This window comes from Tenebrio molitor, chromosome 3 (genome assembly GCF_963966145.1).
Source record: "Tenebrio molitor chromosome 3, icTenMoli1.1, whole genome shotgun sequence".
NCBI classification, from domain to species: Eukaryota; Metazoa; Arthropoda; class Insecta; order Coleoptera; family Tenebrionidae; genus Tenebrio; species Tenebrio molitor.
In genome coordinates, this window is record NC_091048.1 from 18,794,467 (window position 1) to 18,808,928 (window position 14,462).

A 14,462-nucleotide genomic window follows, 5' to 3' on the forward strand; every position below is an offset into this window, starting at 1 on the left:
TTCCAAGTAAACTTTTCACTGATTGTTGCTATATCTACAGGCTGTTTGATAAAAAACGCCTCAACCCATAACTTTTTTTATTTATTATCCGATTTCAATGAACAAAAAAACCGCAGATATGGTTTTTCATGCGCTACGAAGCAGCCATAAATTTATTTTTTTTGCGTTATTTTCAGTGGCTTACGATAGTCAACTTTTTTTTTTTAATGGACACATGTAGTTTTTTAGGCTCAGTCTGATAAGGTTTTTTTTTCTGAATCTAACGATGTATTAAAAGTTATCGTTTTGTCCATAGCTGACTGAAAAAAAAATAAAACAATTTTTAATTGTGGTTCAGTTTATTATGAAATTTTCAAGTGTGCCGTGAATACAAATAGCAACAAATGTCAAGTGTGAGTGAAAATTTTCAGGTGCAATCTTGAAGAGTTTTATTATTATTTTCTTGGAAAACATAAATAATAAAAAAATTGTTACACAGAGTAGGACTGGTTTATTATAATTATTTTTTCTATTAACTTTTTGTTTTTGACTAATTACGATTTTTATTACACTCGAACATAAAATAATAGTCAAATGACTGCTATCCTGCATGACTGACAATGTTATTTTATACTTAAATAAAAAAAGTTTAAAAAAGCAGATGAAAACTTCTAAGCTGACGTTTAGATGACATTTATCGTACTTTGTATTCCGATTGTTTTTCACGGCACTCTTAAAAATTTTATATTAAGCTGAACCACAAAAAAATGTTTTGTTTTTTTTTCAGTTAGCTATGAACCAAATGATAACTTTCAATACGTCATTAGATCCAGAAAAAAAACCTTACCAGACCAAGCCTAAAAAACTACATGTGTCCATTAAAAAAAAAAAAGTTGACTATCGTTAGCTATTAAAGATAACGCCAAAAAAAAACATTTTATGGCTGTTTTGTAGCGCTTGAAAAACCATATCTTTGATTTTTTTGTTCATTGAAATCGGGTAATAAATAACAAAGTTATGGGTTGAGGCGTTTTTCATCAAACAGCCTGTATACCTGTCGATTTTCTAGTAATACTACTCTACTCTCGTGTCAAAAATAAATTACTCCCTAGAATTCGAACTTTTAGGGAAATAACGTTTTTCATGTTGTGTGTAACTAGAATTTTCAAAAGTTATTTTGAATGCCTAAGGTTGGTTACTTTGAATTGAGAGATTAAATCCAAATAAATACTCCACCAGTATAGTCCAATTTTTAGCCTTTTGAGGTGACGTCACGATTTCCTTCCTCGCTTTCTCTTTATTGAAACGACAGAAATAGAAAAAAACAAAAAAAAAAGGCAAGTTTATTTATTGATGGTCACTTTGAGGTTATTTTATGCTCCTGTCAATTTGACAATTTTTAGTTTCTTTCACTTATTACATTGATTACAAACATAACCTTTCGAAGCAATTGTCAGCAAATTTGACACATTTATAGTTATTTATGATCAATTCAAATTTGTTTCTGGTCCTAGCTCAAACATACGTAAAGTTACTAGATAATGACGTCATCGCAAAAAGGTAAAAGGTCTTACATTTTTGGGATATCTTTTGTTTGTCACCAGAAACCACATAGCCTCCAACCTAACCAAATTTATGGCAACCTAGTAACGAATATCCCTAAATCCTAGGGAGTAATTTATTTTTGACACGAGAGTAGATACTATGGCGGCCAAAAAATTTAGCCGTCAATTTCTGTCACTTCAAAAAAAATGTGTAAACCATACTTTATTGTCACTATGATTACCGTCTTGATTATGATTTATTTATTTATTATTTTTTGGGTGGTAAATTTCAAAACTCGAAATTATTTTGTCATTTTCTACTACACATAGCCATAGTAATAGCTACCTGAGGACGAGCTTCTGGGATTGGAGATTTATAACTCTGTTACCTATGTTATCTACAGCAAATTTATTTTAGTCATCTTGGAGTCTCTTTTGCTGTCGGCATATCCATGTTTTCTATGGGGAGGCAGTTCTGGAACAAGCTGTATTTCACAAGCACGTACTATGGCGGCCAAAAAATTTTGGCCGTCACTTTCTTGACATTCAAGTAAAATGTAAATAAACCTTTAGGAATCGTAACCCCACTTTCGATTCTTGTCAGTTTGACAATCAATTTAAACTGTTTGAAGCTCAGATATTCCAAAAATTCGACATGAATGAACAAAATTAGAGCAATCGTACATAGATAACCTGAGGTAAACGTTCTGTGTAGTAGAAATGACAAAATAATTTTGAGTTTTGAAATTTACCACCCAAAAAATAACGTTCATAATCAAGACGGTAATCATGATGACAATAAAGTACGGATTACATTTTTTTTTTTTTTGAATTGACAGACAATGACGGCCAAAATTTTTTGGCCGGCATAGTACAGTTACGGTCACGGAATTTCGTCAGTCGTTGTCATTCAACTGACATTAGGTGTAAAAGAGGTTTTATATATTTCTAACCCCACACTGGAATTTTTTACATGGATGTCAATTGGTCAATCATTTTTATTGTGCGTGATAGAATTTCTGTCACAAAAATTTAAATGTCAGTCATAATGACAATGAAGCTTAAGCTACACATTTTTTTTCGAATTGACAGTAAAATAATTGACGAAATTCTGTGGCCGTAACTGTACTATGGCGGCCACAAAATTTTGGCCGTCACTTTCTTGACATTCAAGAAAAGTGTAAATAAACCTTTAGGAATCGTAACCCTACTTTCGATTATTGTCATTTTGACAATCAATTTAAACTGTTTGAAGCTCAATATTCCAAAAATCCGACATGAATGAACAAAATTAGAGCAATCGTACATATAACCTGAGGTAAACGTTCTGTGTAGTAGAAATGACAAAATAATTTTGAGTTTTGAAATTTACCACCCAAAAAATAACGTTCATAATCAAGACGGTAATCATGATGACAATAAAGTACGAATTACAATTTTTTTATTTTGAATTGACAGACAATGACGGCCAAAATTTTTTGGCTGGCATAGTACCAAACCAACGCCTTTTGTATAAAAATATAAGTAATAGTTACATTTTCTATCACTGATTGGTGTTTGGTACATTACCTTAACTGTTGAAAAAGTTAGATTGCTGTGTAATCTATAGGTATGGAACATTTTAAAATCAGATATGATTAATAAGTATCATAAACAACGTCAGTCATTATGTTTAATACTGTTAATAGATAATAATGTATTGTTTTATTTACCTCTTTGTTTATTCTGTTCCTGTTTGTTAATTCTAAATTTCTCTCGCCAAAATATCTATATCAGGTCTGTCAGTATATTGATGTTTTGGTTGATTGATGATGTGATTAAATAACATATTAAAATAACAAAGTTGAAACATTGCTTCATATTGTCTAAAGGTAATTAAAATATACAGACTGATTCACATAACTTTCCGACCCTGACGAAATTTAAATGCAGCCAGTAATACGTTTTTCATTCATAACTTTATCCAAAAACCTGAATAATTTTAAACTTTTGTATGGTTTGGACATCCCTCACAAGTCACAAGTCTCAGTTATAAAAATTTATTATATTACATACCGGGTGTAGAATGGATTTTGGTACATAGGCACTTTACGTGTAAAAGTAAAAATCCTCAGATATTAGCTCCCCTAATCATTTTAGAGCAAAGCCATAAATACAAAAGTTATAGTAAAAATGGTTTCCAATTCTTACTTTTTTTGTTTTTTAACATCTTCTGGAAGTACACAATGATGGAAAAAAGAATTGAAGAATTTGTCAAAATAGCGATAGTAGTGAAGTGTAACCGAGGTGACAACCAAACTCGTTGCGTTTTGTCAAAAAATGCATTTTATTGCTGTCGGGAGTTCTGGCAATTACTGTTTTATCGATAGATTTTTCATATTTAATTTTTCTTGTCTAACAGAACCAGAAGGTGTTAGAAAATAATTAGAAAAGGATTTAGATACATTTTTTTTTTACTCTACAACTTTTGTATTTAATGTTTTGTTAGAAAATAATTAGGCGAGCCAATATCCGAGGATTTTTACTATTACACGTAAAGTGCCTATGTACCAAAATCCATTCTACACCCTGTATGAATATCATATCGATCCTTTCTTCATTGGAGCACATTTTAATTAACAAAAAATATTTCAGAATTATAGGTACAAATATAACACACAACTTCTTTATTCAACGTTAATTTAAACATACAATTCGAACCTGATAAACGTAAATTGACAAGTAACAACTAACTTCATTTTGAATGTCACTTGACTTACATGATTTTTGCTATGTATTAAAAAGACCAGAACGTGATTAGAACGCCCGTTGCTAACTTCACCTCGTGATAAAAACGCACGAAGTGCGATAAAGGGCGTTTTAAACATAGGAGTAGAAAAAAGGAATTGTCAAGTGATTGTCAATAATGGCAGGAGAGTCCAGATTTCATGTGAATAAAGGTATCAAGTTACGTATTACTGGCTGCATTTAAAATTCGTTAGGGTCGGAAAGTTATACAGGTGTCTCAAAATTCGCGAAGTCCAAATTCAGAGCGTTATAGGGGATCACTTCAGTAGTCCAAATATGGAAATTAAAAAAAATCGGGACTCCCCCCACAAAGATACATTGGTCTGAGGGTGCACTCTTTAAAGTGCGTTTTCTTCAAATACAGGCTGAAAAGTTCAGTGTTTATTGTTATTTATGGTGTAGATGATTGTGGAAAATAATAACGTAAAACAATTTTTTGAAAAATAGCTTTAGTGTGGAGTAAAAAAATCTTATTTTTCGAACTCCACTGGGCCTTTCCCTTCCACGCTCTGAATTCGGAATTCGCGAATTTTGAGACATCCTGTATACAGGGTTATTCACGAGAGATTTCCGATGAAAATTTCGTTATATGCAACCCAAAATACAAGAAACCCCTAGAACTTGATATTTTGTTTAATTCGAAATAAGTTAGCAATCCAAGTACATAAACGTTGTTCAAAAATCAAAAAGCCATTGTGGTGCAAATAACACACATTTTTTATGACATTTCCTATTACTTATCACAGTGATAGATAAGTCATTTTCACCACAATGGTTTTTTGATTTTTGAACAGCGTCTAGCTAGCTTGACGAATAAGATTAATCATGACACTTTCTCTTTATTGAGGTTATGAGCAAAAGTTTTTGGAAATCGCCGTCTCTAAATATTCGTAAATGCAGCTTGTGCATCATTTTTTTTACATGAGAGTAATATCCGTCTTTTCATCTTTTGTGTGCATTATGAAAAAAGTCTTGAAAAATTATGATTAGTTAAAAATGTGAAAACTGACATGACAGATAATACTGACATAACAGACAATAAGGACCAGCAATCGTTGATTTAAGTATTACTTTTTATAAATTTAGGAAACTAGAAACTACTGGAAATTGTAATTTCGGTTATATACAGGGCAAGTCACATAAGGTTTATTTCTGAATTTATTTTGTACGCAACCAAGAATACTAATTACGCTGACCACTTGATACCATTTATAATGTGATTTTATTTAGTAATCCACGTAGGTATATAATTTGGCTAAAAATGTCAAAATGACAGTTGATGAATTTAATTTTTGATTTCATTAATCAGAACAGGAAAATGTCATTGTGACATTTTTAGCCAAATTACATACCTACGTTGATTACTACTACTACTACTAAATCACATTATAAATGGTATCAAGTAGTCAGCGTCATTAGTATTTTTGGTTGCGTACAAAATAAATTAAGAAATAAGCCTTATGTGACTTGCCCTGTATAACGAAATTTTCATCGGAAGTCTCTCGTGAACAACCCTGTATGAAGCAGTCTCTGTATTTCATTGCAGCTCATTTAAATGAAATAATTTAATTTTTTATTCACGAAATATGGCACTAATCTGGAATAGGTACTTACTTCTTAAAAATCTCTTTATCGAATTATGAATGAAGGAAGAAATCTCGGGGACATGCATGATAACTCATGAAAAATAGATACATTTCCGAATGAGAGAATATAAGCTGCCAAACGTTAAGCAACAAATTTTACAATAAAATTGGAATAATAAAAAATAGTAAAGGCTTGGTAACATTTTACTTTGGGTGGAGATAGTCTTCGTGTATTGTTCATTTTTTAATACTGTAGAAAAAGTCAAACAGCCAAATATACACTTTCAATAGTTCACTAGATTCCTATTTCAATTTTGTAAATTACTTCAATCCATGATGCCATATGCCACAATAAATGCATTAATGTCAATTCGTGTCACTGTCAATTAGGTAGACAGGCTAGTTTGTTCAAGGGTTTTTATACTTAATTATCGATGGGCTGCACAGAACAAACTATGTTCAACAAAAAAGTCAGTCGCCCTTATCTGTATTCGAAAAAACATGATTTTGAACATTTACAAACATGTCTATGATGAACAGGCGGAACTTAAGGTTGGAGATACGGTTAAACTAAAGAAGAGCAGATGTGGGATTCGGATTAACCGGAAGAATTCGAAGATGAGAGTTGATTTTTTAAATCCATAATATGTCTGAGTTATCGTTAATGATTGTTTCTATTTATGTACTAACTTACTGCTTTTTTATTCATGAATTCTAGATTAAACACATTATTAAACACGTTTTCTCATTTCAATTAAATTTTTTTATGGAATGTCAAAACTTTGTCAGACTGACGGAAAACAGAATTTTTAGCGGCATCGTGGATCCATATCAATTATAAATGAATTTAAGGTATCTAGGCAGCCTTGATGACTGTATATTGGGTTGCCTGACTTTTTCTACAGCATTAAAAAATGAACTATAGTTATGTTTCACTGCTCCTGAATCCGTTGCGAAAGATCGAATACAGCCAACTGAAGGAAAGGAAATTTTGGCACAAATTTCGCATTGGGATGACCATGGTGGTTGTTGTTTAGGGTGAAAATAGCGGAGCAGAAGTGGGTGCGGAATGCGCCACCACCAATTGCAGTAAAGGAAAAGTGGTCGATGATACAAATCTTTGGACGGGGTGAATATTTGTTAATTTAGACTTAAGTTAAATAGTTATTGACTTTAATATCTAATCGCTATAAATACCAACAACTGTAAATGTGAATTAATTTATTGATATCAGTTGATTGAAAAGCTTGACTCGTGTTATCAATTAATTTTTTTTATAGGTTATCGAATACGTTGATTTGTACTAGCGATTATTTATAGTTGCGATAACGTACAAAATAACAAAAATTTTCCTGGTTGCAAATCTCAGAAATGCGTAGTAAATATGTACACTTCTATTTAAAAAAAAAGCGTACACGTATTGAGGGCTACTGTAAATGGGGATAAAATTAATTAATCGTTTCCAAGAAAACGTATTACTGACATTTTGTATGTATGTCAAATGTGTGAACACTGTTTTTTATAAATTTTTAAATTGTTAGATTGTTGAGAGTTGCCTTTTTCCATAAATTTGTGAATAAAAGTTTGAATTGTGTTTGTAGTAATTGGTAATATTTGCCTAATAAAAGGCAAAACATTTATACACATTAAAATCTCTGAAGAATACATCAATCAAATCCTGCTATCATCACGGGTTTTGTTACAGGTTTCTAAGTAACAACAATTAAAAGATAGGTTTACGATATGGCAATCTATTCAAAATTGTGCTCACTACTTGTACGCTTTTTTTTTAAATAGAAGTGTACTTCTTCCTGTGGAGTGTATTTCATTATGGGCGTTTGCTCAGTATACACCTTGATTTCGAAGCAATCAACATAATACGTACATTTATCACAATCAATCGTGTATCAGATGATCAATTTCACTATTACCGTGATATTATGTTAGATTTAATATACCCAAATTGTTGGCTACAATCAAGAATGTATTTGAATCAATTTAAGTTTGTTTTACTTGTAATTTTATTTCTGAATGTAGACTTAATTAAGGTCCATATATGGCAACTTTTTGTAACTACGAAACTGTGTCAATATCACTACGGCATTTTCATTTCATAATACTTTGTTAGAGAGGTACCCGCTTGTGTTGAATTATTTGGTTTTTGCAATTTAATATTTTGATTAAATGTAATTTCGTTATCACCAGTTACCTAAATTCACCTGCATCATTTTTCGTAATAGCAAATAACTTTCTCTTTTCTAATTAATTGATAATAATTAAAACTGAGCCATCAAGACTCGAATACCTAATACAGAGCAATTAAAACTAAATTTTTGTATTGTTTATAATATTGTAATAAAGAGTGCACTTGAAAACTACATAATATATTTGAATTACCCCTAATCTCTAGAAAATTAGCTTCCGCCTTTATTTTTATTTACACTAGAAAATTTATGCAAGAGATAGGCAAATGCCTATTATGTTAAGGATTCAATTGCACTTACAGAATTCGTACAATGGTCAAATTAGATGTGCATGAGTGCGTAATACAAATTGAGTCAGGCGCAGGCTTTTATTCTAATCAAGTGGGAAATAGCAGACTTTAAAAAGTTGACTCATTTGAATTTTCACCGTACCAAGACTACGTGTAACAAATTTCAGACTTACGTACAAAAATCTACATCGACACGAAAAAATATGTACGCCTCTTTTGTTAGCCTTACCTTGAGGAAACCTCGCATTTTACGGTGGCATACTAGATATCTTATCATTCCTTACGTTTCGTAAGCCACGCAAAGCATTATTTTTGACCTCCCGTTGATTCTTTCCCTAATGTAGGTACCCTGTTTACGTTTCGAAATTTTTATTTTCTCTTGTATTGCACAAATTGATATTTCCAAATAGACTTAATGACTGTCTTCAAAGCGACAAGTCAAGAGGAAAGTTGTTTGGGGAATGGAGGAAATGGAAATGATGATTTTTTTTAATTAACAAATTACACAAAAAATTACATGGAAGATGGTAATAAACTGCAGTTGCATATAGGGCATGACAATATAGTCCAAGGTTAATTACGTAATGCAACTAACATACATAATATATGAATGTGTCAATCATGTATGCACAGGGAACCACTTGATAGTACCCCGACGACTATTCGGTAGTAGGTACTAAACGATAAACGATGGTCAATTTACATTCGACAGCTTCGGGTGATCGTTCATGCAATTACGCGCGTTTTACTTCATGAACAACTTTTTTTATTCCTTATGTGTAAAGTTCAGTTTTTGTTATGACGTTACGGATTATTTGGTTTTTTATTCTAATTGATGCAATTATCGGTAAGTTTCAAGGTTTACGCTCTTCTGTTACGCTAAACTCAGTCTTATCCAATCAGAATAACAAGCCGGAAAAAACAATATATTTGTATGTATTTAATCCAGATTTTAAAAAATATATTCTTTCCCATTCAGTACTTGCGAATGGGATAACACGAACGGCGGCGGTTGCATTTTTTAAATTATAACACCAACAATTTCCATGCAAATTTGGTAATATTTTAAAAAGAAATATGTGCAGAATTTAATTAAACAGTTTGTGCTCATTTATGATTCCTATTGGAGTAAATTTAGAATGAAAACGCCAATGAAATTAATTAAATTCCCACAACAACGTTTGCACGAAGGACATTAAAATACCTAAATGAATGACTAGATTATTAATAAAACAAACTTACAGAAATGGTCTCTTTGTTCTTGGGTTAGAAAATAACATACAGGGTGGACCATCGCATATTCTCAAAAAACCATATTTCTAATCATCCTAGAAATTTGAATTTTGCGGTCAATAATCTACACTGAAAGTACCTACTACATGATTTTTTTATTTTTTCAAACAGACGCTCCAAAGGGCGTCAGGACGCTAAAAACTGAAAAAATTTAAGTTACTTGATTTTTTTAACGACTCCCTGAATTGAAAATACCACAGAGAACTGATATTTCTGATATTAAAAATTATAAAGGTGGCAGTGATTTCAAATTAATTGATATTCAATAATTTTTGGTACTACCAAAATGTGAGCAATTTATTGAGGACCCTCCATGGGTCATAATTCTTGATTGACAATGGTCGCTTAACGTTTGATGATTTCCGTCATTTTAAAATACTACCGTAAAAATACTACTACTTTGTTCGTAGATGTTAAATGTCGATTTATTCAGTTATTATCCTAATTTAAATGCTAACTTTTGTATAATCAAAATCTACATTGTCTTGTAGGTGTAGGTGTAGGTAAGAAAAACATCCGAATTGCTTTATTACTTTGATAATAAAACGCTATCAAAGTCAAATTTCACATTTATTTTATTTTATAAAAAATGTTTTGGCCATTTCGTACAGCAGAAATTTAAGATTATGCCTTCTAAATTTCATTTTTTTTTACAATTAAAAAAGGGTTTTATCGCAAATATGCTATACGATGGTCCAGCCTGTATAATTAAGCGATTACGGTTGGCTTCAAAAAAAAACGGGAACTGTCAGAAAAAGTTCTGTCAGATTTTATTAAATTTTTATAGTTTGAAACGACCTTTTAGAATTTAGGTTAAAAAACTGCACTTATATGTCAGAAATACTACTGTCAAACAGACACAAATTGACATAAATTGACAAATTAAATTTCCAATTCACATTAGGTCAAATTTCATTTCCCGTTTTTTTTGAAGCCAACTGTATGTACAATCAATATTTATGTTTATTGAAAAACACAAAATAAAAATACATAAATGTTTCAACAGTTTTCCTAACGGAGAAATTTTACTTAAAAATACATCGAACGTGAAAATGGGTAATTAAAAAGGTGACTAATACTTTTCCATTTGTTTATCAGTCAATTGTCATTGTAGATATTAAAACTAGAAGTTTCCATGAACATTTACAATTTACTGTAATACTTTAAATTCGTAAAAATTTTCAGAATATTCTTCTCTCTGGTAAATCACGTATCAAAAAATATTTAACACTCGATGTTAATTAACAAAAATCAGTTTGAAAGATACCTTGGCAGTTAAATGATTCATAGCATCCGCAACTTTCACCGACATCTTTAGGTGTCAATATCAACACAAAAGTTGAACTTGACCCTTAATCCGAAATATGTTTTGCTTCGGAATTGTAATGTACCACAGAAAAAAACCACAACAATTGTGACAGTTTATTGCCCAACAAAATTAAATTGGCAATAATTGCTTTGCATTGAGATCTGTGTCACAAAAGTTTTTCAACCACATTTATTGTGACTTTTGTTAAAGACCAAACAATGTCTACTCTCAAAATAAATAATAATGAGCTGATTGTTAAACAAAACATGTAGACAAATCACATTTGAAGTGTCTACCCGGCATTTTTGCCGAATTATTCATGAATCCCTTGTTGAGACGAACATTAAGCCGAAAATAGTTAAGGTCGTGGTTTACACATCCTCTCGTATTCTTGGTAGTTGCGAGATTTGTACAAATCATTCAAAATTTCAGACGCACAAATAACCAACTGCCCAACTAGTGACATACATTTCGAAAAAATCTTAGGCTTGAAACCGTCCGACAGCAATCATCCCTTACTTTTATTAAAAGGCGACAAAAACAACGCAACAACTCGGTGTATAGATGAATGCAATAGCAAAAAGGACTGTACAAGTTTTGTTATTTATTTTAACGTAAGTACTTGCTACTGGTTCAAAAATGCCGTACAAGGAGTACAAGAACTTGAAAATGAAGTCGACACGAATGTGGCTTGGTTTGTAAAAGCTTGCTTAAAAGGTGTGTTGTTGTAATTTCTTGATAAAATACTAATTCACGTGTTTCAGTCACAAAATGTGAAAAGCTGTGGGTCTTCGAACGAGTTCCCGGCGCCACTCTAGTCGGCAGCGACACCAAAATACTGCCCAAAACATTAACACGAACTGAGTGTCAACAAAACTGCCTAAGTGAAAAAAAGTTCGAGTGTAAATCTGCCAAATTTAGGATTACAGCCTCCGATTACGGACCCAACGACGAACCCAAAGGAATTTGCATTTTGAGCGATTCTGACAGACATATTTTGCCAAACGCGTACAGAGCTTCGGGATTCGACGACGAGTACTTCGAAAACCAGTGTTCAGAACCTGCTAATGGTATTTTGAAAGCTATCTCTTAAGCCTACTTGAATCAATCTCGTTCCGTTTTAATTTTGCAAAATTTCAGATGACAAATCCGAATTTTGTTCGTACGAAGAATACGATAATGCCACTTTACGACACAATGATCTTTACTACGAAAAGAAAACCAAAGAAAATTGCCAGGAGTTGTGTGAAGGGATGAAGACTTTTAACTGCAGGGGGTACAGCGTGGTTTCAACTAACAAAGTTTCAGACTGTTTTCTCCACAGTGAAGACAGCAAAGTCCATGGGCCTCGACTTTTGCAAGAAAATTTGGCTGGGGCATACTTTGAAAAAGCTCCATGTCTTGACAGTTCGTTTCCTGCTCGAGTTTGCTTTAAAAAATTATCTGTGTTTGTTTCAGTATCGATTACTTGTACTGAAACCTATATAACAGTACAGTTCGTTCCTAAAATACAATTTATGGGGCGGATGTACATGGAGGGTTATTCGGAACGACCAGAGTGTTCCGCCAAAGGACAAGGTACAAACACTATAATACTAAAGTTGTCAGCATTATCGGAACAGTGCGGACTTATTAAAGCAATAGCTGACGATAACAGGTACGTACCTATTTATTTTGTAATTACTCCGGGAATTTGAAACTTACAATTGGTAGAACATTAATGGGGGGCACCATGATTTTGCAATATAATCCTTTAGTACAAACACAAGGGGACCGAACTATCAGAATCGGTTGCATTTATGGAAATGACAGTAAGGTACTGTTGGGAACAGGAATCACAATTACAACGTGAGTATAAAATAGAAAATGTAGTAACGCTGCAACGAGGTCTCTGCAGATCTCCGAGCCATAGCAGTCCTTTATTGAACAGTACGGGATCGGCCGCAGGACCAACTGTTGATATGCGCATCTTAGACTTGAATACTCAGCAAGAAGTGAGCAGTACTCAGATCGGTCAAGAATTACAACTGATCATCGAGATGAAACCAGCAAACAGTAAATAAATTAAATCCTGCAATACTGGACATAGGTAATTGTTATAATTTCACAGGTTCTCTTGACATGTGGGCGGGTCATTTAGTAGCGATGACTGAAAACAGTAGCGAGTCCATATTACTATTGGACGACAGAGGCTGCCCAACAAATTTCAACATATTTCCAGCGTTAACAAAAATTAGTAATAATGACACAAAAAGACTGGTGGCCACTTTCCAAGCTTTTAGATTTTCGTCGTCGCCTATCGTCAGGTTCAGCGTGATCGTTCAGTTTTGCCCGGAAAAGTGTCCTTCCGTAAGTCGTGACGGATTTTGCGGTGTACTCAATTATTATTTATTCTTTGCAGATCGACTGTGGCAAGGACGGTCAATCGCACGGACGCAGAAAACGCGACGCTCCAACAGGATCTCTCATAACTGTTAATGGTACAAAAGTTATTAGTGTTAACAGGTCGGAATTTGAAAACGCAAATAATTTCATGGAAATGCCTTTGGAGTTTGTGATGATTGTCAGAAACCCTTCCGCCAATTCGGATCGACTCGTTTTAGGCGATGGCAAAATTTTAGTCGCCGGTTATGGTAATTTTATCTTTAGCTGTGTACCGTTTCAGAACATTGTTTGTTTCAGATTTTATCACGAACGAAGTATGCTTAGATTATTCCCTTTTTGTGGGGTTAATAGTTACGTGGGTTTTAATACAAGTTATTTTTATAACGTGTTGTGTGGTGTTGGTCAGGCGTTATAGAAAATATTATGAGCACGAGAGTACAACGCAATCTTTAGAGCAGCTGCATAAAAATTTTGGTATCGGATTCAGCAACCTTGAAAATCGACGAGTCCACTGGGCTGATAATGGAGACTTTACATGAAAATTTTTGTTTATATTACTGTACAGGATTTAACTTATTTTATAAAATACAATAAATATAATGATTATGTAACTTGTGGATGGTGCCTTTCTTCTTCTTTTCGAATTTCCTTTGCCAAATCAATTTGTTGCTGTAGAACATAAAGATTCTCTTGTTTACGTCTTTGTCTTCTCTCCATATCTGTTAACACCCCTTGATGTAACTGCTGCCTAAAATTCACATTCTTCATTTTCTTTAATATTTTATTTTACAGTGGTGCTTTTACAATAGTATAGCATTTATACACTGTACATTATACAAAATTACTGCATCATTTTCATTTACACAATTTAAAAAAAAAAAAGGAGTGAAGTTACACCGCTTTTAGGTTAAGAAATTACCTGTCAAGATATTGCTTATAATGAACGTAGCCAATTATTCCTGTTGAAAAGACACATGCACTAGCAAGCACTATTTTGGCTTGCAAAGACATAGTTGTTATGAACAGTATTATTATATTTTGCAATCAACTTGTGTAAACAATTTAGTAGGTCTAATATCCCGTTT

General features: G+C 32.7%; 1 protein-coding gene and 1 long non-coding RNA gene across 3 annotated transcripts; one reads left to right on the forward strand and one right to left on the reverse strand.

Moving 5' to 3' along the window:
- Positions 1 to 6,921: 6,921 nt before the first annotated feature.
- Positions 6,922 to 13,994, forward strand: LOC138125738 (uncharacterized). 2 transcript variants are annotated; one of them, XM_069041196.1, is made up of 10 exons: positions 6,922 to 7,025; positions 11,425 to 11,709; positions 11,757 to 12,062; positions 12,133 to 12,399; positions 12,451 to 12,649; positions 12,706 to 12,840; positions 12,890 to 13,047; positions 13,103 to 13,341; positions 13,394 to 13,625; positions 13,675 to 13,994. In XM_069041196.1, exons 1-10 carry the CDS (start codon positions 7,004 to 7,006, stop codon positions 13,914 to 13,916), a joined length of 2,085 nt encoding a protein of 694 aa, XP_068897297.1. In that variant the 5' UTR covers positions 6,922 to 7,003; the 3' UTR covers positions 13,917 to 13,994. The 2 variants fall into 2 exon arrangements, with proteins under 2 accessions (XP_068897297.1, XP_068897296.1); XM_069041195.1 differs by lacking the exon at positions 6,922 to 7,025 and adding an exon at positions 8,853 to 9,237.
- LOC138125754 (uncharacterized) lies at positions 13,908 to 14,306 on the reverse strand. Its single transcript, XR_011157520.1, has 2 exons — positions 14,182 to 14,306; positions 13,908 to 14,125 (listed from the first exon to the last, which is right to left on the reverse strand). It is a non-coding gene; the product is annotated as an uncharacterized lncRNA (long non-coding RNA).
- Between the last annotated feature and the right edge of the window lie 156 nt (positions 14,307 to 14,462).